Source organism: Equus quagga, chromosome 3 (genome assembly GCF_021613505.1).
Source record: "Equus quagga isolate Etosha38 chromosome 3, UCLA_HA_Equagga_1.0, whole genome shotgun sequence".
Taxonomy (NCBI): domain Eukaryota; kingdom Metazoa; phylum Chordata; class Mammalia; order Perissodactyla; family Equidae; genus Equus; species Equus quagga.
The window spans coordinates 76957289-76983314 of record NC_060269.1 but is presented as its reverse complement, the minus strand read 5'-3'; the positions used below and the strand labels follow the sequence as shown (position 1 = coordinate 76983314).

The window sequence follows — 26026 nt, the reverse complement described above, 5'->3', positions numbered from 1 at the left end:
TGTTAGAAACTTGGCAATGAGAAAGATTGTATGAACCAGAGGAAAAAAGAGATCATTAGTTGATTTGTTCATCTTCATTCTGCTGTACACCTTATATAACTACAGAGGAAAAAATTATCATATACTTCTTGTATTTGGATTAGTCATAAAATATAATTATGTTTAAATTTTCACATACAGAAAAAATCTAAAAATCAACATACTTGACTATATGCTGATGTTCAAAATCCAGAGGATTAGTAAGAAGTTCCATGGGTAAGTTTAATGTAGGAGCATAATGTAGGACCATAAATTACAGTAAAATATTTTGATACCTTTTAAATAAGGTATTCCCCTATATAATAGATTCAAGACTGATTTGAGGTAAAATCAGCAAGATGGGAAGTATCTATGACTATTGCCTCCTTTACAAAATTGTACTCTCAAGGTATCTAATATTAGTATAAATTCGTAAAACCAGGTGCTATTGTGTGTGTACATTGTCCCAGGTGTTAGGTACATTATTTCAAATTCTCTTAACGACCCCATATGAGATAGGTTATTTTATGCACGGGAGAAACCAGCGAATTAAATATCTTGCCTGTCTGCACACAGCGAGTTGGTGGTAAAGCTGGGGTTTACGTTTCCCGTTGCTGCCTCGTTTCGCCCCCTTCAGTAGCTGAGATTGTAGGAGAGCAGTGCAAAGTCTGCTGGCGGTCTGAGTGCAGGGATTGCAGCGGACCTGAAAGCTTAGGCTGGAGACTGAAGCTGAAAATGTGTAAAAGCAGACAAAAGTGGAGCCACTTTACATCTGTTTTCTATTCCTCTGAAGTCATGGTTCCCTGCCTTGGACCAGCAGCATCAGAATCACCAGGAACTCGTTAGATGCAAATTCTTGGACCCTCTCACCCAGACCTGCTGAGTGAGGGACTCTGGAGTAGGGCCCAGCCATCTGTTTTAACAAGTCGTTCAGGTGATTCTGATGCCTATAAAGCTTGGGAACCAAATCTCAGTCTAAAGTAATATGGGATCAGTAGTTGGATCAACATTACGCTTTATTCCCCCAACTGTACTTTATCAGATTGCTAAAGTGTTTATCAAGCTTTTCCACTTAAATTGCTCTTAAAACAAAAGTGAGTGTACACTCAGGATGAACTAGGGAGGGCACCACTGGAAACATGGAAGTCTCCTGTTTTGTCTTGTAAATTTATCTATTTTAATTTTCCCCTCTGCTCCATAACAAGTATATGTTTATCGTAGTATAAAATATATATGTGCATAGAAAAATCATTGAGTAAAATTGGTACTCAAAAAAAATGCACCATGTTGTCAAGTAGCTTAAAGTATACCTTGACACTCGGTGTTGGAAGCTTAACCTGTCATTTTGTAAGAATCAGTTACACTTATCAGTATTATCTTTTATTAAAAAAAGACAGTACAGAATATGAATGAAAAATGTTAGCTCAACAACTCACGTATAAAAGTCACTCATTCTTTTATATTCATGCCTCATAGTTTTGCTTGTTCTTCTAAAGAAAAATCTAAAAACCAAGAGTTATTTATAAAGAGGTATTAGAGAAATTCAAAACTCTGAATATACCATACTATTTATCTAACAGACTTTAAGGTAGACTCTAGCACTCAGTGTTTTTATTTGGCTTACGGAGTCAAAAAAAAGTTTTAATAAAATAGATTTACTTCCTTCAGGTAGTTGAAAATGGGAAAAGTACATATAAATCAGGTTTTTAATATTTGATAAGTAGATATGTAAAAAGTGGATTTTATGAATCTCTGTCTATGTGAAAGGAAAGTAATTTTATTTTGTGGTTTTCATCACAGCTTGTACTTTATGATGCTGCTAAATGAATATGTAATTCGAGTAGGTTTGGGAAAGTAAAAGTAAAAAAAAAGGAATTAACACTGGATTTAGAAATTTAGAAACAAGGATTTAGAAAGAAACAGAAATGTTCAATCAACAAGCATTTATTGACTATTTTGCTGCAATCAAAGGAAAAAGAATATTACTTTTAAGTAGAAATCAGCTTTATATTACTAAATTTGAGTTGATACTGAGATAGAGCAATACCCATTCCTTAGGCCTCTATTTTGAATTTCTACATTGAAGTCCACACATTATGTAAAAAACAAAATGAATTCTATCTTGTATAGACATGCATATCCACATACCAATCATACAGATACTTAATAGTTTCTGCCTTCTATTTCCTAGTGGCTTCCACTAACTTTAGTTTCTACTCAGTCATTCTGTATATATCTTTGTGTCAGCCTCCCCTGTCAGTCCTTCCCTCCACCTGCCAAGAGCTTTTCAGTTTCTGTCTGGAGTTCAAATTGCCAAGAGAGAGGATCTGATTTTTTTTTTTTTTTTTTTTTTTTTTTTTTTAGTTCATCTCTATTGTCCTGTTTAGCAGATCTTTCAAACCAGACCATCTGGTAGCCTGCGTATAGGCTGGACTCAAGTCAGAGTCCAGCCAGCTGTGATCAGGTGACAGGCTCATGTGCTGTGAACTGGGGATCCATGTAGTGGGAGCCCCTTCGAAGAAGGATGACCATCCCAGCCATTCTATACCCTCTCCAATATAATATACATATAATCTTTTAAGCATATTCCTGATAAATTCCTAGTATATTTTTACATATATCCATCTGAAGCATGTAACTTCATGGCTTTAAAACTAGCTAAAGAGAGCCACATTCCTCACTTAAAAAGCAAATTGACTGAAAGGCAAAAGGTTTAGAAGGAATTTCCTTTCTCCAGGGACTGGCATTCTTGCCCTTACATTGACTGAAAGCTGAGGAATATACTAGTTTTGTTTTGTCTTTATATACTTAAAAAAAAATTGAGATATAATTGACATACACATTGTGTATGTTTAAGGTGTTATTTATATGCTTTTGAATAAAAAACACTTCAGAACAGTTTTGTTTCCACAATTTTTCTCAAAGTCTTTACCCTTTATCATTTCAAGAATACCTGAAGCTGTTGATATAGCATCAAAATTTTGAAAGATAGGTTGGTATCATACAGACAATTAGAACATAAAAGGAAAGAAAAATAGTAATTCATCAGTGTCATCATTACCTGAAGAATAGCAACAATAAAACAATAAGATAAAACAGGAGGTTCCATTTATGAAATGAGTGCAAATCAGACTATTCCTAAATTTATTACTTTATTAGTCATTAAAATGATCCCACTGTTGGAAACTAAGGTTGGGAGAGATGAAAAGGATAATGATTATCTGTCTTTAATTTGATTAATTTGAGCTGGTGACATATTTATTTAAGATTTGAAATCTACCAAGATTCTAAAGTAACCATTAATTTAAGAGGTAGACAGATAGATTGGTGTGTCATCTCCTGCAGATGGTCATTGAATTCATGGAAGTATGTGGCATAATTTGCTTTCCTAATAGGTGATGGGATACCTCATACTATTGAATTAAAAGAAGAATATCAATGATAAACTTAAAGGTTAGTTTTAGAGGTAGGAAGTACTCTTAATTTTGGAAGTTTAAATTTTAGAAGGTTTTCAATAATATAGTGGTAAGTAAGTAAGAGATACAGGAATGCAATCCTTTATTTAGGTAGAGGAATATTTTTGTGACTTAATAGCTATGTTAGGGGGAAAAGAAGGTATTTCAAAAGTAATGGCTCACACAACAGCCCTATATGATGTGCTCTAAGAATTTGAAAATGAAGGGAAAGAGGAGGATTGCTGATGAGGGTACTTGTGGAACAAACTAAGGAGTAGACCCCCTTGAAAGTGAGAGTGAAAAGATAGCGATTTTTTAGTAAGATGGGTTGTAGGTTGAGGAATTCAATCTTTGTTGACTGACTTTATTGACCAGAGCATCCTTACGTAAGTCATGATGTCTAAAATGATGATTCTAATATTGGTTATTGGAGAACTTTCATTAATTAGATATCTTCATTATCCTTAAATTTTATAGTAGTCCCCCATGAGATACGGTAAAAAAGTTTATCTAATCATGACTGCAGTGGTATCATTGCGAATCAATAAATTGAGAATGGTATACTATAAAGCTAAGAAAAAAATGAGTTTGAAGTATAAAAAAGCTTACCATTTGGTACTTTAGACCTATGAATGCATAGGTAGAACAGCAAATGTGAGTGATCCATAAAATAGATTTTAATAAAGAGTATGAATGAAGATAAGGAGTAGATGGTTTCACTAGGTCTTCCAATTGAAAGAGACCTATTATTTTTAATGATTCACTTTAACCTTTTTAAACATTTTATATTTTGTCTTTTTAGAGAACATATAGTGAAAAATTCTGCAGTTTGATGGCTTAGTTTATAACTGTAGTAATTTAACTATCAGGCTCATGGGAAGAACATTGCCAATGTTTCCATCATCACATGTTGCTTTCCTAGCACATCCAGTTATTATAAGAAGACAGTGATAAATTAAGTATAATGAAAGTTAATTAAAACTCCTTTTGGTTTATGGCAGAAACTATCAGCAAAGAAAAGTACGACTCCATTCATTTTTGCATACTTGTTTCATGAAGGATTTAAAAGGGTTGTAAACAGTACTTTTGAACAGAAATGTACTCTTCAAATGGTAAACCACCTTAACCATTTTAATATTAGGTATTTATTTTATTAAGGAAACTGATTTATGTAATTGTGAATCTTTAGATTTTTAATTAAATATGTCTCTTATTTTCAGAATTTATGCGAATTCCGTGTGTGGATGCTGGATTGATTTCACCACTGGTGCAGCTGCTAAATAGCAAAGACCAGGAAGTGCTGCTTCAAACGGGCAGGGCTCTAGGAAACATATGTTATGATAGCCGTAAGTGTTGACATATCAGTGCTACGCTTCTCAACTTTTGTTTAAGAATTATGATTTTCAGACTAATTCCACTTTTAGTGTTAACACTGTCTTTGCTAGGCTGACTAAGGCACTAACATGGGCCAATATGACTTAGCACTGCTTATTTAGCAGAACCAATGGAAATTTGGGCCATAGTATTCTTAACTAAGAAGTTACAGGAAATGAATTTTCTCTGCTATCACAGGTGATATTTTCAGAGGAAAGTAATTCAATTTCTAAGAAATTGAAGCTTTTAATTTTAGGGAAAAAAATATATATCTTTTCTATTAGGTTTTATTGAAGTACTATCTCTGAATGAGATATGGACACAGTTTTTTAAAGTTTCTCAGTCTGTCCAAATACATTTTTAATTAGTTACAATTCAATAAAACCATTCATAAAAACCATTATCTTCTCAAAAGCTAGATTGGCCTACTGCATCTGCATTAACTCCATTCCTATTTGTCATAATGTCATTGTCATCCTCACCACTTTCTATAATACACTGTTCTACTAGGAAAAAAGAAAGCAAGAACTTGGGTATGGGTATATTACAAAAATTTTATATTTTCTACTTCTCCTTCCCACATACATGTAAACAAAATACAGAAAAATCTTGAGTATGTTTAATTTAGTTAGGCTTATCCTGATTTTCCTTAGATTTCAATTTTCTGAGCCAAAAGCACGTATTTTAATATTTACCTTTAAAGTCTCCTAGGAATTTACTTCTATTTATATAACTGGGATAACTTTTATAGTTTATTTTCCCCATTGAGTTTATACACAAAAGACATAACCCTTTTATAAAAGGCAATGTTTCGAAAAGTGATTTGGGCATAAAAGCCAGATAGAAAAAAAGGTCGTAAATATATTCATTTAGTATATTCCTATAATAAAAGAAAGAAAGGTAAAAAAGATTGAAACTATAGCTTTTGGTTATAACTTGTCTGTAGCAGTAGTGGTAAAGCTAGCCTCATTTATTCTCCTTTCCTTCCTTTTTCTGGAACATTATATATTATGTCTGAGGACATGAATGTCTTAATGTGAATTTTAACTTACAGTTTCCAGTTTCTAGTACAGATTATAAATTTATCTATCTGTTCCTTCATTCCAGTTCTTTTTATCTTAGGGTATTACCTTTATTTACAAAATTCTAGTGCTTTATGTTTATAGCTTTGCATTTTCATATTTAGGATTTTTATTAAACACCATAGTTTCTAATGTTAGCTTTTAAGAATGAACCATTTAATGTGTATTTTGTATGATTAATTTTAACAACATATTTTAAAAAGACCTGTGCAGAGTAAAAGTCAAAGATTTATGGCATGCATTTGGAGAGCATGGATCATTACTGTTTTTATTCTGTCCTCCTTCTGTGTTTATTACTAGAATTTAAGGCTATCAAAAGTATTCTTTTATCCTTGTTCAGTTTAGTTATTCTTGAATTACGCATTGTTTGAATGTAGGAAATGTTATCTGTTTTGAGTACTTTTGTCCTGAAGTTTTACTTAATATTGGCACAATAGAAGAAACACCCATAGTGATGTATTGCCTCATACTGCTATGATTTTTATGGGCACAGAGTAATTTTATTTCCTGTGTACTCCAAAGAACCTTGAAGTCAGGGAAATAAATGTCTAGTTAATAAGATGATTATTTTGATGAAACTGAAGCCCATTATTATCGTATTTATCGCATGCTTTTATTCTGTTCTTACGAGTATACAGTATTAAGTCTGTGTATATGCTTTAGGCTATGAAGTTAATTTTTTTGTTTCATTTATTTATAAATATTTATAACTACTTTATCCTATTTAATTCAGTGGAAATTATAGTTAAGTGGAAAATTAAGCATAGTGAATACGGGCTATTTTTTATACCTTTAAGCCTTCTTTAAGGAAAATGAAGTTAGTAGTCTTAACAATGAATAAATATAAGAAGTGGTTTGTTACCATAAATCATGTGATGAAGTGTGTTCATTGCAACATGCTGTCCCATGCATGTGATTTCCATAAGACTGTATGCTTTCTTATCCTTTTACTTGAAATTAAATCTCTGTGAACTTCTCAGTGATTTCTCCAGAATAATTGTAGGAAAGTACAGAACCTTTATTTGAATTACAAAAATGCTATAAAAGTCCGTAAATGTGATGCTGTATGGTTGATTTGTGGATTTACTTGAAATGCATTTCTCGTTATATTTTATGACAATTGGGAGTTTGAAAAAACCAAGAAATCAGGTTTCTCTTTTTAAAAAAGTATTGAATAGCTTCTATTTTAATTAATTAACATTCTTCCCTCTCAAGAATGTAATGCTTCATTCTTAAAGGGAGAGTAGAAAACTATACATGACAGCCTTGTAAATACAAGGAATCTTTCTCTTAGAAATAACACATTTTAAAATTCACATTTGTGTTTCATCAAACTCAACTGTTGAACTAATCAGTTTCCTTATGTTTTGTAAATGTGCTCCAAGTGAATAGTTTTTTTAGTGTGGGTAGAATGATTCTAGGCTTAGAATAGATAGGAAAGCCAATGTATACTGAAAGTATTATAAGGAATGCACTATTAGAGATAAATTTTGAGAAATGTGTGTATGTTTTATAGGTGTTTTTAGTTTGACACTTAAAAAATAAAGCATTTGCTAGCATATTTCAGTTAAGATAGTTTAGTTGAAAGGAGAAGAGCTCCAACTATAAAAAGAATTAGACTTAGCATAAAATCCATGGAAATCTTTTGAAAAAAGTGGGCCAGATTTCAGTTTTACCAGCTTTGACAGTGCCCATTTTAGGGACTCTTCCTGATGGAAGAAAACTCTCTTATGTAACCCTAACGTCAGGTAACAGGCTGATAAAACTGCTAAATGGGACGGAGGGGGCTTTGTAGCTGACAAAACTTTGAATCCCAGTCTCTCTTGCATATAGATATGAAAGAATCAGTGGGTGGGAACAGTGTTATTTAAAACACCTGGTCTTTTTTCTGTTCTTCCACAGAGCCTCCAAGGCACTTCAGTTGTGGATTTCTCTTTTGAAGTATCCAGACTTCTGATATAGGCAACATTTTAAAACTCTTTTGCCCTTTAACTTTGCCAAAATAACTCTATGAGAGGTTTGACATCTTTTAGATCAAAGAAAAGAGATAAATTGTATTTCGATTAGGAAAGAAATCAGCAAAGCCGTGATGGGATATGCTAGGGAGTGTCATTTTAAAGAAAGAAGTAGTACCAAATTTCAGAAATGATACCTTTGGCCTGTTTGATTACACATTCCTCTCAAAGATGACATGGGGAAAAAATAAATTCTTTTTTTCTCCTTATCTGGCCATCTCGGTGGTATTCCCTTGTTTCAATGATTAGTTTTGTTCACATAGCTGTGCTCATTTTAAATGGCTGATATACTTAAGTGGCCTTATACTATTGAGAGCTTCAGGTTAAATTCCCACCCTGTGTTTATAATTCATGGGGATAAATTGGTGATTGGAGACTAAGTTTTATGTTTGCAGATGTCAATGTTTGTGGTCAGGAAGTAATTGATATCGGATATACTGTTTAGAAATTATTTAGTAGAGGCTAGAAGAAAATGATAACACAAAATTAAATATTTGTGCCTTTTTATATACCAAAGAAAGAATAATGTACAATTCAAATTAATGTATATTAAAATTAAACAGCTATGTTCTTTACAGAAATAAAATTAATGCTTGTTATTATATAGTTAGTCCTACTATTGAAAGGATGCACACTTAAGAAGCTTATATGATATGCTATCTTACATGATATAAAGTAAATTGGGTTCTTGCTTACTGATAAAAAAATATTCAAAGTGAGGTAGTAATCAGGCTTGCCAAAGCCAGTGTTTATGAAGTGAAATAAATATTGTTTACTTCATTGACTTAAAGTGTAAATGGAAAGGATGCCCAAATACACACATGGACCTATTTGTATATTAATGATTCTAACTATGCTACACTATTTTTATGTAAAAGATGAGGAAAGAATTCATTGTTCTGAATACGAATGCTGAAAAATAATTAGCAATAGTTCTATAATATTTTGTAATGTAAATTGGTTAAATAGGTATAGGCATGCTTTGAAATTGCCTAAATAGTCAAAGTATATTTGTAGCAGTTATATTCAACAGGGAACTATTTATGTTGGTGTTTAAAATAAAAGTTTATTTCAGTGATATAAATTAGGTTATTTGATTAATTATGTTATTAAAGGGTTTTGCATGTCTATATATTTACCCTACTCTTTTTCAGTATTCAGTTTTGGAGTAAAATAGAATTATCAGCCAGTAACTATAGAAATAAGATTCTTCAGCTTTCATCAATCTGTTTTGTTTTGTGAATGGGTTTATTATCAAAGCACATCATATATATAAGCATAAACAATGATATGCAACTGCTGCTTGTAGAGACAGAAATTATGGCTATTATCACATGAAAATACTCCATTGTAAAGATGTCCTAAATATATAGTTGGAAATGGATGTTTTGTAACACTGTCATCATAAGATCTGAAAAAGATTTATGCCATTAAGGAGCTTTTAGTATGGTGGAGAAGATAAAGTGCACAAAGGAACACAAACTTGTGGACAAGTTTGTAGTGTGTATATAGTATACATTTAAATATGTGGGTTTTGATCAGAATAAAAGTAAATGGATCACTGGAGTAGAAATTGGAGCCATTTTTTAGAAATTAAGCAAATAGTGCATTGCTTATAAAAAGTATATAGTTCATTTTAAAATTAATATAATTATAAATAAGTGAAATTTTAATATGCCCCCTGGAAGGCAAATATTGCAGGTAGGATTTCCTGCCTACCTACAGGAAGTTGATTTGTAGGATTTCCAGTTCTGCCATTTACTAAGTTGTCATTTAATCTTCTGAATTCTAGTTTCCTCATTGGTAAAGTGGACTTGTGTGGATTAAATAAGCTTTATATATAGATGTACAATATAAATTATGAACTGCTATACAAAGAAAATACATAGCACTTACGTATGATCATTTGTCGTGGTCAGTTTGGGCTGCTATAACAAAATACCACAGACTGGTGGGTTAAACAGCCAATGTTTATTTATCACAGTTCTGGAGGCTGGAAAACCCAAAGCAGATCAAGGCTCCAGTAGATTCAGTGTCTGGTGAGGACACTCTTCCTGATTTGCCCACATTCTTTTTCTTGTTGTGTCTTCACATGCAGAGAGAGAAGTCTGAGAGGAAGCAAGCTTTCCTGTCTCTTATAAACGCACTAATCCCATTGATGAGCATTCTACCTACGTGACCTGAATGCCTCCTAATACCGTCACATCAGGGATTAAGATATCAGTATATGAATTTGGGGGGATACATTCAGTCCATAACATTATTTCTAAAAAGTATGCTGTGACATAATGTAATACATGGACTAATTTACACAAGATATTGAAAATAGAGATATAAAGGCGCGAGAAGCCACATAAGGAGAGGCAAAGATAAATCTAGTAAGAATCAAGGATAATATACTTTCTATAATGAACACTAATTTAATTTGAGCTTCTTGGCAGCCAAGGTGAAAAGAAAACTTGATATTCTATCTAATTTTATTTTATGTTAAAGAGGAATATTCTAGTTCTTCAATCAAAGAAAAAAATTGAGACAAATGCTAGAAGAGATTTATCATCAGTATATTATTAGCTCCCTAGATGATCCTGTACACATCCCTCTTAAAACATGCGAAGGATATTGGCCAGCATTAGAGGCAGCATCTTCAATAATAGTTCTACAAAAATTGCCCAAATATTCTTCATGATTGTTTCTTGTGCCAAATCTTCAACAGAATCCAAGAAATAATGCTAAGTTCTTTAGAAAAGGTAGTTCTGTTTGGGCAGAATAGTCCAAATATGTTTTTTTTGGTAGTTGAACTTGTTTCAAGCATATAACTTAAAAACTTGAAGAAGTTTTGACTTGAATATATTTCCTAGTTTATTTTAAACCAAAATACAGTTCTACCATGCATTCATTATACCTGTTCAATTTCTATGTTGTATAATGCATCCAAATTCTATTTTCTGAGACCAAAAACTATGCTTTCTTTGATTTTTAAGCCTGTTGCCAGTTTGATAAAAAGCTGATATGCATGAAAGTGAATATTTTAAAATACCACATATTGATGGTGGTTACATGAATCTATATATGTGATGAAATTGCTTAGAACTGTACATGCCCACCCCCATATACAAGTACGTATGAAAACTGATGAAATCTGAATAAGGTCTGTAGATTGTGTCAATTGTCAGTTTCCTGTTTGGGATTTTGTACTACAGTTACGTAAATTGAAGCAAGCTGGATGAAGGGTACGTGGGACCTTTCTGTACTTTTTTATTATTTTTGCAACTTCCTGTGAGCCTCTAATTATTTCAAAATAAAAAGTTTAAAAAACTCCTCCACAGATCCAAGAAACATACTATTCTCTCTTTTATGGGAAATGACTTTGTTTCTTTGAGTCCTACTTGAGGGGATAGGGAGAAAAAATAGGTATAATATAAATACATACTTACACATATATACACATCCATATAAAATTTTAAAGTGTGACCTACAACAATAATTTTTTTACTGGATTTGTGCAATTAAAGCAGAAGACAAAATTGCTAATTTTTTCTCCCTCCAAATTTGGCTTGCAGGAAAAAAAAATCAAAAAACTGTCAGCCTCAAAATAAGATTTAGGGAGAGAGAATTTGTACTTTTGAGACCTTAATCAGAACACATAATCAGCAGGCCTTAACTTACTAGCTTCTGTCTTCTGCACAACCCATAATGATAGGTTAAACATTAGCATTCCTAGTCTCAGGAGAATTTCTATGTTGGGCCACAAGCCTCTACTTCAGGTGCGATTTCTCATCAGTCAGGATCAGCCTATAAGCAGTTTATAGTTTACCTTTGTTCTAGAAAACCAAAGCAATTAATGTGAGGGGGCAAATGGTTTTGCTGATAATCACTTCTGTTTGATTGTCTAAGTATGTCTCATATATTTAAAGAAGTTATAGTGCATTGAAGGTAATGCATATCAATATCAATACATATATCAATAAGTAAAAAAACAAGACACTAGGCGATAAATGCTGTGTGAAGAAGATACACAATATAATGCTAGGAGGGAGCTCATTTGTGTTTGAGCTCTTCTAGTGGTGTTTCTGTGGAAGAAAGCATTAAAAATCTGCATAGGATTTGGACCTGTGGAGAAAGGGTTAAAGATTTTTCAGGAGCCCAGAAAAGCGTTTTAAAAGGTAGATAATATAGTCAAGAGATATGTCTGGAACACAGATTGGAGAATGGCTTGTACAGTGGGGAGCCATTGAAGGTATTTGAGGAAAAAAGTTGAATTCAAATTTATACCATAGAAAAAATGAATTTGAAAGAAGTGTACATTCTAAGATAGGCAGTCATTCTTAACAAGAAGTATGCATCTGAAACACTTAGGGAATGTTTTCAAAATACATTGTCTTGGCCACACCCTGGAACTGTTATATTAGTCTCTGAGGCTAGAATCCAGCCTATCATGTCTATTCTGCAAAAGCTCCCTAACTGATTCTGGTGCACATTCCTACTTACAAACCGTTGGACAGTGGACCAGATGAAGAATAACCAGTTAGAAGGGTATTGTTTCTTTTCAAATTTGAAAGACAAATGAAAGGAAGAATGGGAAGTAAGAGGAGAGAGAGAGAGAGAATCCAAGAAGATAGCTAAGAGGGAGGAGTCCATGAATCCAAAATTTGAATCTGAGTAACAACAACAGAAATAGTGAGATCTCCACCAGGTGGATATGTTTGGAGGCCTGTTGAACTTGAAGTGCTATTGTCACATTCAGGTGACAGAGAATTGGAATTCATGGACCTAAAAGTGATGGTTGACCCATGGGAATAGAAGAAATGTTTAAAAGAGAACAGCTACATTTAGGGTATAGAAGAAATGAAGGAGCTTGTGAAGAAGCACTGAAAGATTCAAAGAAAACAAGTTTATTGTCATGGATTCTAAAGAGTTGGGTGGTACAGTGTCAAGTACTGCCAAAAAAAGAAATGCTGAATTGGGAAGATTTGATCAACAGACACTCATGTTTTAAAAAACATCTTTAATTTGAGTCTTGTGGAGAGAGAAGTCAAATTTCAAGGGCTGTGGTGAGTCATGAGGAAATGAACAGGAGAGTGTGAACTTTCTGGAAGTTTAATGAGAAAAGAAGAGACAGTAGTAGTTTGAGGGAAGGGGACCACATTATGAGAGTGATATAGAGGAGTGCTGACAGGAACAGATTTGTTGGGCTAGGACCCTATGGACCAGGAGAGTAAATCTCCTAGAGGAGATAATTGATAGAGAAAGATTACAGGTGAAAAAAGAAGAACTGAAATCACGAACGCAGGTAAACAGGGTTGGTATTAGAACGAGAAAGGACATTTCTGCCTTAAAGAAAAATGACAGAAGCTAGGTGAACATATAAAAAACACTACCTTAAAGGTAGTAAAGAGGGCAGTCAAAAGAGTGTTTCTAGCATGGCCTCTGTCTTCCCAGTAAAGTGAGTCTGTTAATAAAAGTCACTGGCAAGGTGATGGTGGGAAACTTGTGGTGTTGGGGAAGAGTTCAGAATTGGGACTGTGGGGTATGTTATAAACAGTCATGAAGATCTAATTTTTTAAATAGCCAAGTGGTAGTGGAGGTTTACTGTGGTTAGAGATCTTGATTTTGCATTAATTTGTTAATGTGTATCATGCACTTAAAATGTGCGTAGGCTAAGGAGTTATGTTGCTCTTTGATGTATGGACAGGAAAGAGCCACTGAAAATAACTTGAAATTGATATTTTCAGTTTCGTGGAAGCATATAGTTTGGGTTGGAATGGAAGAGAGGTGAGGCAGAGGTATCAGGAAGCCATTACAGTAGGCCAGGTGTGATACGGTAAATACAGACTGGAGCAGAGAGAATGACGTTAAAATATGAAGTAAGATAGGATCTTTTGTTATCAATTTGTTTGGTTCTTGCAAAGTACGGCACCATGTTTAAGCAATGTTAAATTCTTAACTAGCCCTTCAGATAGTTTATACTTTGAGGAACTGTGATCTTTCCATTTCTGTACTTGGTATCACATTCAAATCCCTCTTGTTTATTAAAATGGCATTTAAAAATCTAAGATTCTATAAAATTTTTACCTTAATAAAAATTGTAGGACAAAGAACACATTATATAGCTGCTTTTTTGCAATGCTTGATTAATTCCAAGTACTATGTTATGAAAAAGCCAATGCCTTGTTAAAGAGACAGAATAATAGTTTTCAAATAGTTGTTACCAGTTTTATAGATATGAAAGTGGAGGTAACGTGAGGGAGGATTGCACATGGCAGAAATATTAGGCGATTTTTCTTGACTTCAAGAAGTCATATGTGGTTGCCAAATTAATTTCTTTCTTTTTCTTGGAAGAAGATTAACCTTGAGCTAACATCCGTGCACGTGTTCCTCTACTTTATATATGGGAGGCCTGCCACAGTGTGACTTGATAAGTGGTGCATAAGTCTGCACCAGGGATCCAAACCGGCGAACTCCGGGCCACCAAAGCGGAGCGCGCAAACTTAACCGCTACGCCACAGGACCAGCCCTGCCAGATTAATATTTTTTGTCCCTTGGAATATCAGGTTCCCTCCTAGTCTCTGTGTCAAGCCTGAAGGGCCTTTGGAATTTTCCTCTCCTGATTAACAAGTCTTAGATAGTGTAGGGAAAGTCTAATTATAAACCTCTGCAAAAATAAGTTTTGCGGGGGTTTTTTGGTATTTGTGTTTAAATCTTTTTTTCCCCTCTTACTTTTACTACCCTAATTTCACCTGTTAAAGATAAAGTCAGAGTTTGAACATGTTAAACATACCATTTTTAGTCTCCTTATTGAAACTCTGTCATTACATATTATCCTCTGTTCTTCTTATGTTTTGTTCTTATTTTTCTATTTTTCTTCTTTATAAGCAAGCTGAAGTACTGAGAAGTTTCTCTGTTTTTAATCAAAGTTGTCCCTGCTACAAGTTGAGGGTATTTCCTCTGGCTGGGAGGGAATACAAAAGATAAATACTATTTAAAGGTGAATAATTCCCATGCTTCTTGCTAAGTGGAATTAACGTTTGTACCTTTTGAGAAACTGTGCTGTTAGTTCAAGTTAAATTCTACATTATAACTATGTATGTGTATGCATACATATACCCACATATATATACATATATAGACACACATGTCTGTATATATATCTAGCATAATTTCATTAACTATGTATATGTATGCATACATATACCCACATATATATACATATATAGACACACGTCTGTATATATATCTAGCATAATTTCATTAAAGTATGAAATACTTTGATACAAAACCATCTCTTATATTTAAAATAACTGGAATAAAATTTAATTTTGATCTTCAGCAATTGGACTAATAAATTGGAGCAATAAATTATTTACATTGTTACCTGAATGCTGTTCAGAAGTCACTTAAGGTAATTTTATGGAAATAATAAAATGTAATAAATTACTTTATAATTTGTATACTACAGATACTCAATCTTTTGCTAATAAAATGTTAATATAGAAATATTAAAATATAGAAAGTAACTTCAGTGATTCTGTAGCAAATGTGTGGTGATTTATGCATGCTTTATTATTCTATAAGAACTTTTTGAAAAAAGTAGAATCGTCAAACAATTTTGACTGATATGAGCAATCTCTTGGACTATAGAAATTAATACTAATATTAGCAGACGCATCAAAACTATGTCCATCAAACGCCATGCTATGAGCTAATTTTAAACTGCACCTGTGAAACTAGTGCTTTCCTCTCCTGATCCAGCATTATAACCGTAAATATATAAATATACTTGAAATTTTCCTGTATAAAGGCAAAATTTAAACCTGAATATAATACTATGCCACAAAATTGCAAGCTTTATGCCTCTTTTTTTGGTATATGAGTACTTAACGGTCATGGTGATTTTTTCTTCATGACTCGTTTTTGTAATTTCACCGACGTAATATTTATAGCTTTTGCTTTTATGTCTAGTCTTTCATGCATTTTACCTGCACCTGAATCATGAATAAGATGGTTTTTGAATTCAGAAAAGATGTTGATGGGTTCAAATTTTTCATTTGAATGCTTAAAACATATTTGAATATAACTAAGTTACATAATAGGAATTCACCACTTTGGCAAAATTATAGGGGGAAATGTAAGTATCAGACTTTAATTTTTTTCCTTAGTAGAGTTCATAAGTATCTTTTGACTTTATCTTGAAAAATAGTATGTCTATTTACCATTACCCTGCTCCAGGAAAATAAAATAGCACTTGGAAAAATTAAAAGGCAGTGTATTTAAGAAGAATACAAAAAATCTTTTATAATCATACACATCAGAATAGCCAATATGTCTGACTTAAGAAATATGATACTATTCTTATGAATTAGGTCCTTGCTACCAACTTTTTTTTCATGCACCCACAACAGAAATAAGATTATAGTTTTTGCAGGCTACCAGCTTTTTGTAGTATGAAGACCCTCTTTTTAACACCAACAATAATCCTTCTCCCCCTACCTTTGAGGATATAGCTCACATACAGTAATGATTATACTTATGAAATTTATTTATTAGGAAAATACATTTATACCATGTAGATTCAAAGGCTAGAATTTCTATTTTGGAGAGCAATCTTTTTTTCATTTGCAAAATGTTTAGTTTAAATCCAGTATTATGATGCTGAAGATTGCACATCAAAAGAGAAATGCCATGATAGTGAAACAATAAACCAAGATTTAACCTGTTGAATCTTTCTTTTAATCAGCCTCCTTATGACATAGGAAAAAATTTATCTCTACTAAGTGAGATTAGAATTAGAAACATGACTTTATGTCATTGAAGATATCTGTTTATGTTCCTGCCTATAGAAAGTTTGAGTACCTACACCATGGGTCTTAGGATCTGAGTGGCTTTTTTTCAGTAGTGATGGTGAGTAAATCCCAGGAAATTCTCACTCTGTGCCTTTGTATTCTTGTGTGTATGTATATGCACCAAATATTTTAATCAACAAGTATTGATTGAGCCCACTGAGTTCGGGTCACTAGGCCAGGTGTTGGGGATCATAGGAGAAAATACGAGTGAGAAATCCCTATCCTTGTGGGGCTTTCACAAGAGATAGATAATAAACAACTCAATTCTACAAAAATAAGATATTTACAGATTGTGATCATTGATGTCAAGGAAATAAACAAGGCGATACAATAGAGAGTATCTAAAGGTGAAGAAAGTTCTCTCTGAGGATGTTATTTGAGCTGAGGTCTGAAAAATGAGAATGAACTAGCTATTTAAAGAGAAGGGGGGAAATATTCCTTATAGAAGTGTAGCAATTGCAAAGTCCTGAGTGAGAAAAGAACTTGGTGTGTTCAAAGAAGAGAAAAGAGACCAAGGTATATGAGATGCAGTGAATGGGGAAAGTGTCCAATAAAGTGGAAGAAGTAAACAAGACCTAGATCATAGAGAGCCTTGTGGATCCTCCTAGAGTAATGAGAGGTTATCAAAAGGGATCTGATTTGGATTTAAAAACATCGCTCTTGGAGCTGCGTGGAGAGTGGATTGAGAAGAATTGAAGTTAAAAGTTAAGAATGGAAGCTTGGGGACCAACTATAAGACTTTGGAGTGGTCCAGGCAAGAAATAATGGTGACATGGAGTAGGATTATAGTAGTGAGGATGGAGGGCATCAGAAGAATTCAGTATTTAGAGTGGTGGGTGGATTGGGATTGAGGGTAAGGGAGAAAGCAAGAATGACTCCTAGATTTGGGGCCTGAGCAACTGGATAGTGGATAGGGCAGTTTACAGAATAGAAAAGAACAGAGGTTGTTTTTTAATGTTTTTCTGAGTTTTGTTGTTATTGCTGCTTGTTTTGTTTTACTTTGTTTTGTTGAGGGCAGTAATAAGTCTGAGATTCTTAATAGAGATATGCAAGAGGAAATGACAGGTGGGCAATTTCTGTGTTTTTATATTATACATTTTTGGGAGAAACATTCAAAAAGTTTAAATAATCTTTCGCATTTAGCAGAATGCTCAGATGTTACTTGGATAGTATATGTAGATTAAAGGAACCATGAGAAATTGGAAAACTGAAGGGAATAAAGCCACCTAGCATTAATAAAATCTCTTAAATGAAGGGACTTTTAGAAGTCGCCTAATCCACCCCTTCCAAATTTTACACACAAGGAAACTAAGGGCTGAGAGTTCAAGTGACTTTTCAGGATCAGCAGCTGAATTGGTGATCGTGTTGAACTAAAGTCTTTGTCTGTAGTTCATTGTCTCTGTAAGTACTATATTTGAGGAAGTTATCATGTTCATAAATACATAAATACTTTATTAAATACTTTCATGCTACAGTAGTAATAGTTCAGCTCTTAGAATTGCAGATGGAGGAATATGTTCTAAGAATTTTACCAAAAGTTAATCCTAAACGAACGTTTTGTTTAATCTGTTATGAATCACAAAAATAAACTTCACTTAATTGAAAGAAGATGGAGTGATGAAGGAAAAGCTTTTTAAATTTTTCCAAATTTGAAAACTTTATGTAAAAAAGTGTGTGTATAAACGTGCTTCACCATGTTTGATCCTTTATTCTTGTCACTTTCTGTATGTAGAGGAGTGTATGAAATACTGACTCCTCTTTTTATTCATTGGGAAATGAAGGACATTTTGATTTTATCAGGATTATCAGTAAAACTAAGAAAATCCAGCTAAAAATCTGAGAGCTTTATTCTCAATAAACCAGCTAGATAACGTACGTTTACCCTTCAAGTTTTCAAACAGATGTCTGTTGCTCTGTATTGTTTCCTCTGCACACAAGATGTATAGATAATAAAAATTCAAAGGTATACTGTCCTTTACTAATTTTCTTGAATAAATTCTTTCTTTCTTGGAATAAAGAATGATAGAAAGAAATTTATACACCTTACATATTTTTAATAAATATTTTAAATTCAATTTTTTAACTTTTACTGATCGATATACTCTTTTAAGTTTTCCTAATTTATTTGCATAGCAAAGTGAGCTTTTCTATTTAGTAGCTCTCTAACTTAAAATTTTTCTCATACTGTGATTTAAATGAAATAAATTGGGATTTAAAGCAGCAAGACCATAGTAATGTGTCAAATAAGCAGCAAAACAAGTTCTTCAGTGACCTGAAAAACCTTAAAATAAGCAGTGAGAAGAAGATAAAGAGCAGAACCAGGTTCTTTCCTTTGGACAGCTTGTCATTTGAGTGAACACCAGGTGATGGTTAGGTTTTTTCCCTCTCTCTCTTCCACATAATATAGTATGGGTCAGTTAAGTATTTAATATATGATATTTGTATCACCTAATCTCTGTTGATCATATCAATATTATGTGGTACTTTAATAAAGAAAAGAAAGAAATGGAAATAGGCCAAATTATTTCTTTCAGATTGGTATATATTTCAGGAAGTCATAACCGAATGAAAATCATGGGCAATTTTTAAAAAAATAATTTGATGTTAAAATTTATTGACTGACAAACAAGCCCCCAGGTGGAACTATTTAATGATTTCCCAGACTGGGATCAATTATATCATCTTACGTGAAGCTCTAGTTGCCTTTTTCCTCTCACAGTTCTGAACTGCTACAACATAATTTCTTAATAGTCATTTCTAGAATTTTATTTCTTTTAGCCCTGAATTTTTTTCTCATTTTGTGATTTGGTTATTTATTATAAAATTAATTAGAAAAGTTATACATTAAAATTAGTTTCATAGATAGGGGCTGGCCCCGTGGCCGAGTGGTTGAGTTCAGGCACTCTGCTGCAGGCGGCCCAGTGTTTCGTTGGTTCGAATCCTGGGTGCAGACATGGCACTGCTCATTAAGCCACGCTGAGGCGGCGTCCCATATGCCACAACTAGAAGGACCCACAACAAAGAATATACAGCTGTGTACCGGGGGGCTTTGGGGAGAAAAAGGAAAAAAATAAAATCTTTAAAAAAAAAATTAGTTTCATAGATTGGGGCTGATGATTTTCTGTAATGGCTGAATTGATTTGGGGCAGGGAAAAGCACTGTGCTTGCCTAGTTATGAAGCAGTTAAGGTTTCATTTCAATTTGATATGCATTTATTTAAGTACCTCTTATATGCTTAAAATACATTGTCCTTTTGAGAATTTCCCGTTTTTATAGCATTTGAGAACTTCTTAAATATAACGTTGTTGACATCAAATTTTTCTTTTAGGTGTAGTCGTGCTCAACAACTTCTCATAAATGGACACCTGCTCTAAGTACCACTCACAAACATATGCCTACTATAACATCCAGCTATTCCATTCCTAGATATTTGCCCAAAGACTTGTACATCAACATTAAGTGCAGCTGTATTCACAATAGCCCCAAACTAGAAACAATGCAAATGTCTGTCAATATAGATGAATATGTTAAAAAAAAATAAGGATGCATCCATACCATGTAGTACTCTTCAGCAATAGAGGAGAATAAGTAACTTACATATCTAACACTGTGGATGAATCTTAAAATTATTAGGTTGAGTTAAAGCAGTTAGACCTAAAAGAATATGCACTCTATGAATCCATGTATATAAAGTGAAAACTAGTCTATAGTGACAGAAAACAGTGGTTGCCTGGGGCCAGAGGTGGAAGGAGAGATGGCCTGCAAAGGGACATGAGGAATCTTTTGATCGTGATGAAATGTTTGGTGTGTTGATTGTGTTGGTGATTTTTAGGGTATACAGAAGTGTCAAAACTCATCAGTTATACATTTTAAATCTATGTAGCTTATTATCCATAAATTTTTTCTCAGTAGAATTAGTAAGGAAGGGAATCCAATCAGAATCTAAACAAAAAAGGACACACTTTTTTTTTTCTTTTTATACACATAATAAATGCCAATAAGAGCTTGAAAGGCATCTGCAAAACATGACCATTAATCTTTTTCTGACTCCTCTAGGTGAAACTAATTTTTTATTTATGCTTCCATTGTACCCTGAAAACTTAATTTTATTTACTGGTTAAATTTTTTCCTTCATACTTTTCTCTTCTTAACTGTGAATTAATCTTTTTATTCCCAAAATCTCGCTCAGTATATGAAACGTCATAGGTACCCCCAAAAAGTTTTGATAAACAAAGGTAGGAGAATGAATTCTAATTTGGTCACAGGTCTTGAAATACCTTGATTAAATTGATTATGCAGTGCATGTCATTAATCAGTACTTTAAGGAAATATTACTCCTGTTAAATAGGGTGTAACTTGGATTACAGGTGAGCTAGCGAAAATACTTTTACTGTATATATCTACCTGTTGTTATAGATTCATAATTTATAGATCTTAGTGAATATACTTATATTTACCACGAAAATTTAATTTCTGTGAAGTTTCATATAAACCTCCTTTCTTCTCTTTCTTCTGTCTGTTCCTCCAGAAGTATCTGTTCTCTTCTCTGTGCTTGCATAACACCCTGTAGAAAACTGTGTTAAAGCTGTTGTTCTCTTTGCTGCTCTGTCTTCCTCACTGGAATAGAAACTCTGTGAAAGCAAGGCCTTCTTATATTCCTGTTTATGTCCACTGTGCCTGACGCAAAGGCTAAGTTAACATTTAATAATCACCTATTCTGTGATTGAATGTGTCAATCTTCCTAGTTCTGTCAGCTTTTATTTCATAAATTGTGAAGGTCTGTTGATGGGTGCTTACACATTTAGGATTGTTATATCTTCTTAAGGTCATTTAATGTCCTGCTTTATCCCTGGTAATATTGCTTGTTCTCTCATCTACTATGTCTGACAATATAGACACACAAATTTTCCTTTGTTTGGTATTTGTGTGATAGATCTTTTACCATTCTTTTATTTTAACTTGAATATCCTTATAGTTAAAGTGAGTTATTTTAGATAGCATGTTTGAGTCCTACTTTTTTGTCTAATCTGACCATCTCTTCATTTTAAGTGAGAGTTTTAGACCATATGTATTTAATGTGACTTTTATATGGTTGGCTTGAAATCTGCCATCTTCCTAGTTGTTTTCTGATTGTCCAAACTATTCTTTTTTCCTGTTTCTGTCTCGTTCTACCTTCTTTTGGATAAATTGGGTGATTTTTATTTCTCCCACTTTTTTTCCCCATTATTGGCTTACTAGTTATACCTCTTTTTAATTTTTTAGGGGATTGCCCTGTGGTTTGCAGTATATATCTTTAACTTATCACAGTTTACCTTCAAATATTATATCACATCATATATAGTTTAATAACCTTACAACTGTATACTTCCAATTCCTCCTTCCCATTCTTTGTGCTATTATTGCCAAATATTTTGTCTTTACGTATGTTAGAAGCTACAAAATATATTATTCTTAGGTTAGGCAGTCAATTATCTTTAAAAGTAGGAGGAAAACTGTTTTTTATATTTACTTTCATTTTTATCATTTTCAGTGTTCTTTATTTCTTTGGGTAGATCCAAATTTTTGTCTGGTATTACACACCTTCTGCCTGAAAAACTTTTGTTAACATTTTTTGTATAACAGATTTGCTGTCAGTGAGTTCTCTTGGCTTTTATTTGTTTGAAAAATCCTTTACTTCACTTTAACTATTGAAAGATATTTTCACTGGGTAATAGAATTCTGGGTTGACAGTTTTTTCTTTCAGTACTTTAAAGATGTTATTCCATTGCCTTCTAGCTTGCATTGTTTTGGACAAAAAGTCTGCTCTATTTCTTATTTTTGCTATTCTAAGTATAAATGTTTCTTTTTTTCCTCTGGCTGCCTTCAAGAGATTCTCCTTTTCTTTAAAGTTTTAGAAGTTTGGCTGTTTGGTTGTATTTTTTTTTTGTTTGCTTTTCTTGGGGTTCCCTAAACTTCATAGATTTGTAGCATGATGTCTTTTATTACTTTTGGAAAATTCTCAGCCATTAACTCTTAATATTTCTTCTACCCTGTTCTCTATCTCTTCTTCTTCTGGAATTTCAATTACACTTACATTAGACCATTTGCTATTTTCTCTTAGCTCTTAAGTGCTCTGGGTTTTCCCCTACTCTTTTGTCTCTTTATGTTTTAGTTTTTATAGTTATTTGATCTAAAAGTTCACTGAGTCTTCTTCGTTTTCTTGATTCTACTGTTCAGCCTCTTAAAATAATTTTTCATCTTTGATATTGTGTTTTTCATTTCTAGCATCTCCATTTAACTCTTTATGGTTCCCATTTCTCTGCAAAATTCCATATCTCTTCATGAATATTATTCATCTTTTCCAGTAGGTCCTTTAATATATTAATCATAGTTATTTTAAAGTCTCATCTGATACTTCTAACATCTGGGTTAACTGAGTCTTGTTCTGATGTTTGATTTATCTTTTGACAGTGGGTTATTTTTTCTTCCTTTTTAATGCATCTCTTAATTTTTTTATTGAATGGTGAACATTGTAGAAAAATAGTAGAGATTGAGATTAATATCTCAAGATAGATTGAGTATTTAATCCTTGGAAATAAGCGCACTTCCTTTTATTTCAGGTGGTTAGTAAGCGGTGGAAGTCCAAGAAGTCTAGTCAGAAGTTGAGCTGGGTTCATGTTTTGCTGTTGCTAACTTTACTTCAGTGCTTTAGGGTTGAAATTTTTTTAATAGTGGGCTTTTCTTACCTTGTGCCTAGAGTAGGGATGCTGGAGGACTTATTTTAGTGTTCCTTCTTTCTCTTCAGCTTTTAGCCATCCATGCAAGCCGGTACCACAAAGGGATTCTCTCCATACTCTTACTCCTCTCCTAACAGTAGACTGTAGTTGGCAAGCACCATGCAGAGCATCAATCACTATTATTTTTAGTTTGTGGAACAAAAACCCATTTCTAAACATTTTGTTGCTAAATAGAAAAAATTCAAGGACAGTAGATTAACTAATGAGGAAAAAGACTGTATTTTTCCACTGTTTGTGCCCATATCATAGTTTGCTACATGTATATTGCCTATTGATTAAACAATTCTTATATTAATTAAACTGATATATATTATTCTTAGTGATCTGAAAACCATAATTTCTGTGAGATATATCAAATCTGAATATATAGTAAAGGCTTAGTTAAATGTCAAATACTCACTTAAAAAAATGAAGCTAGGATATTTCATGTTGTTTATGTGGAAGAATATATTAGTTGCCCACGGATGCTGTAACAAAGTACTACAAACTGGATAGCTTAAAACAACAGAAACTTACTATTTTATGGTTGTGCAGGCTGTAAATCCAAAATTAAGGTGTCAGCAGGGCCCTGCTCCCTCTGGAACCTGTGGGCAAGCAGGCCTTTTTTGCCTCTTCCTAGCTTCTAGTGGCCTCAGGAATTCCTTGGCTTGTGGCAGAAAATTCTAGTCTCTGCCTCTGTCTTCATGTGGCTGTCTTCTCCCTTTTTGTTTTTATATCTTCACAGAGCATTCTCCTTTCTGCATCGCTCTCCTCTTATAAGGTTACCAGTCGTATTGGAGTAAAGACCCACCCTACTAAGCATGACCTTATCTTAACTAATCACATCTGCAATGAACCTTTTTCTAAATAAAGCCACATTCTGAGGTACTAGGACATATATTTTGAGGGGGACACAGCTCGAATCATAATAAGCAAGAATAACGTCTGTGTCTCAAAATCATACTCCTACATCAGTAACATTATCTCAAACAGATAAAGATGTTAAATTACTGAATCTGAAAGACAGGCTAAGAATATATTCATCAGTAAATCTCCGTCATGAGTTTGTGTTTTAACTTTTTAGGAAGAATTTTGATATTTGATTCCTTTCAGTTCAGTTAAATTTAAAGATAGCAACCAGCTTTTTTTTTTTTTTTTCTTTTTTAAGATTTTATTTTTCCTTTTTCTCCCCAAAGCCCCCCGGTACATAGTTGTATATTCTTCGTTGTGGGTCTTTCTAGTTGTGGCATGTGGGATGCTGCCTCAGCGTGGTCTGATGAGCCGTGCCATGTCCGCGCCCAGGATTCGAACCAACGAAACACTGGGCCGCCTGCAGCGGAGCGCACAAACTTAACCACTCGGCCACAGGGCCAGCCCCACAACCAGCTTTTTTTAAAGTAACATTTTAATGAAAATATTTACAAATTCATCCCATTTGCTGCTTATCTGGAACATTCTTTACACAGAATTCTGGTAAAATTAAGTAATTGAATCATTTCCTTAACTCAGCGATGGCATAGTGTGAGGATTTTCAGTAATATTTTTCATTTAACTAAGACATCTGAATTTCATAACATGTGGCTGGCATAGCCTGAGAACTAATTGGCTCTTTGAAGTTTCATATCTAGGAGTCTAGTCTCAGTTATCAGTGTGGTATTGACTAAAAAGACTCAGAGTAGTATTTGTGTCCTTACATTTAAAATGAGGCTAATTTATGTTGTCTATTGTTTTGAAATCCTTTCTCAGAATACATTATACATGTTCAAATTTTATCATAACAAAGTATTTGTTCTTAGAGGTTAAGAAGTGGCATAGCAGTGGAGTCTGAAGGAAAAACCATGAGTAACTTGGTTAAAGTAAATTTTATTGTGGCACCTTTGTAATTCTATCACTTTTTGCAAACTAACACTGGTAAGGACTTAAGTTATAATTGTTTTGACTTTAAGTATCTATTCTGAATCACTTTCCTTTTCACTAAGAAAGAGCACATCAAAAACTATTATTATTTCTAGACAGCATAATTTTTTAGAACTCAGCAGAAAAAAATGCAGAACTCATCTTTCCAGCTTAGCTTGAAAAAAGAATTTCTGATTTATTTGCCATAAGTCTTTATAGTTTCTAGTAATAGCTACTTGGGAAAAGTAAAAGTATCTGAACTATAATGATTAATGATTGGAAAACTAAAACGGCAAGGTTTGAGGTTTTGGGTTTCTTTCCCATTAAAAACAACTGCACACAGCATGTATTAAGTACTTCCTGTGTTCAAAACATGGGCACAGTAGAAATAGAAATGGGTAAGAGAGTGTCCGAGCTAAGAAGAGGAGCAGTCTTTTGCTCCTGCTTCTGCCTTTTCCAGATCAGGAAACTGACATCAACAGAGGTTCAGAGGCTTTCTTGTGGTCAAACTTATCAAAACCCCAAATTTAGAAACCTTATTACAGTTATTTGATAAGTCATTACTTCAGTGATATTACAATTTTTCTAACA

General features: G+C 33.4%; 1 protein-coding gene across 5 annotated transcripts in view; it reads left to right on the top strand.

Moving 5' to 3' along the window:
* The window catches only part of RAP1GDS1 (Rap1 GTPase-GDP dissociation stimulator 1), a 150642-nt gene that overhangs the window by 66247 nt on the left and 58369 nt on the right, over nt 1-26026 (top strand). For all 5 annotated transcript variants that reach the window (XM_046656787.1, XM_046656788.1, XM_046656786.1 and 2 more), the window contains one exon: nt 4694-4819. In XM_046656787.1, coding sequence (XP_046512743.1) covers nt 4694-4819 — 126 coding nt within the window. The remainder of the gene's footprint in view (nt 1-4693; nt 4820-26026) is intronic.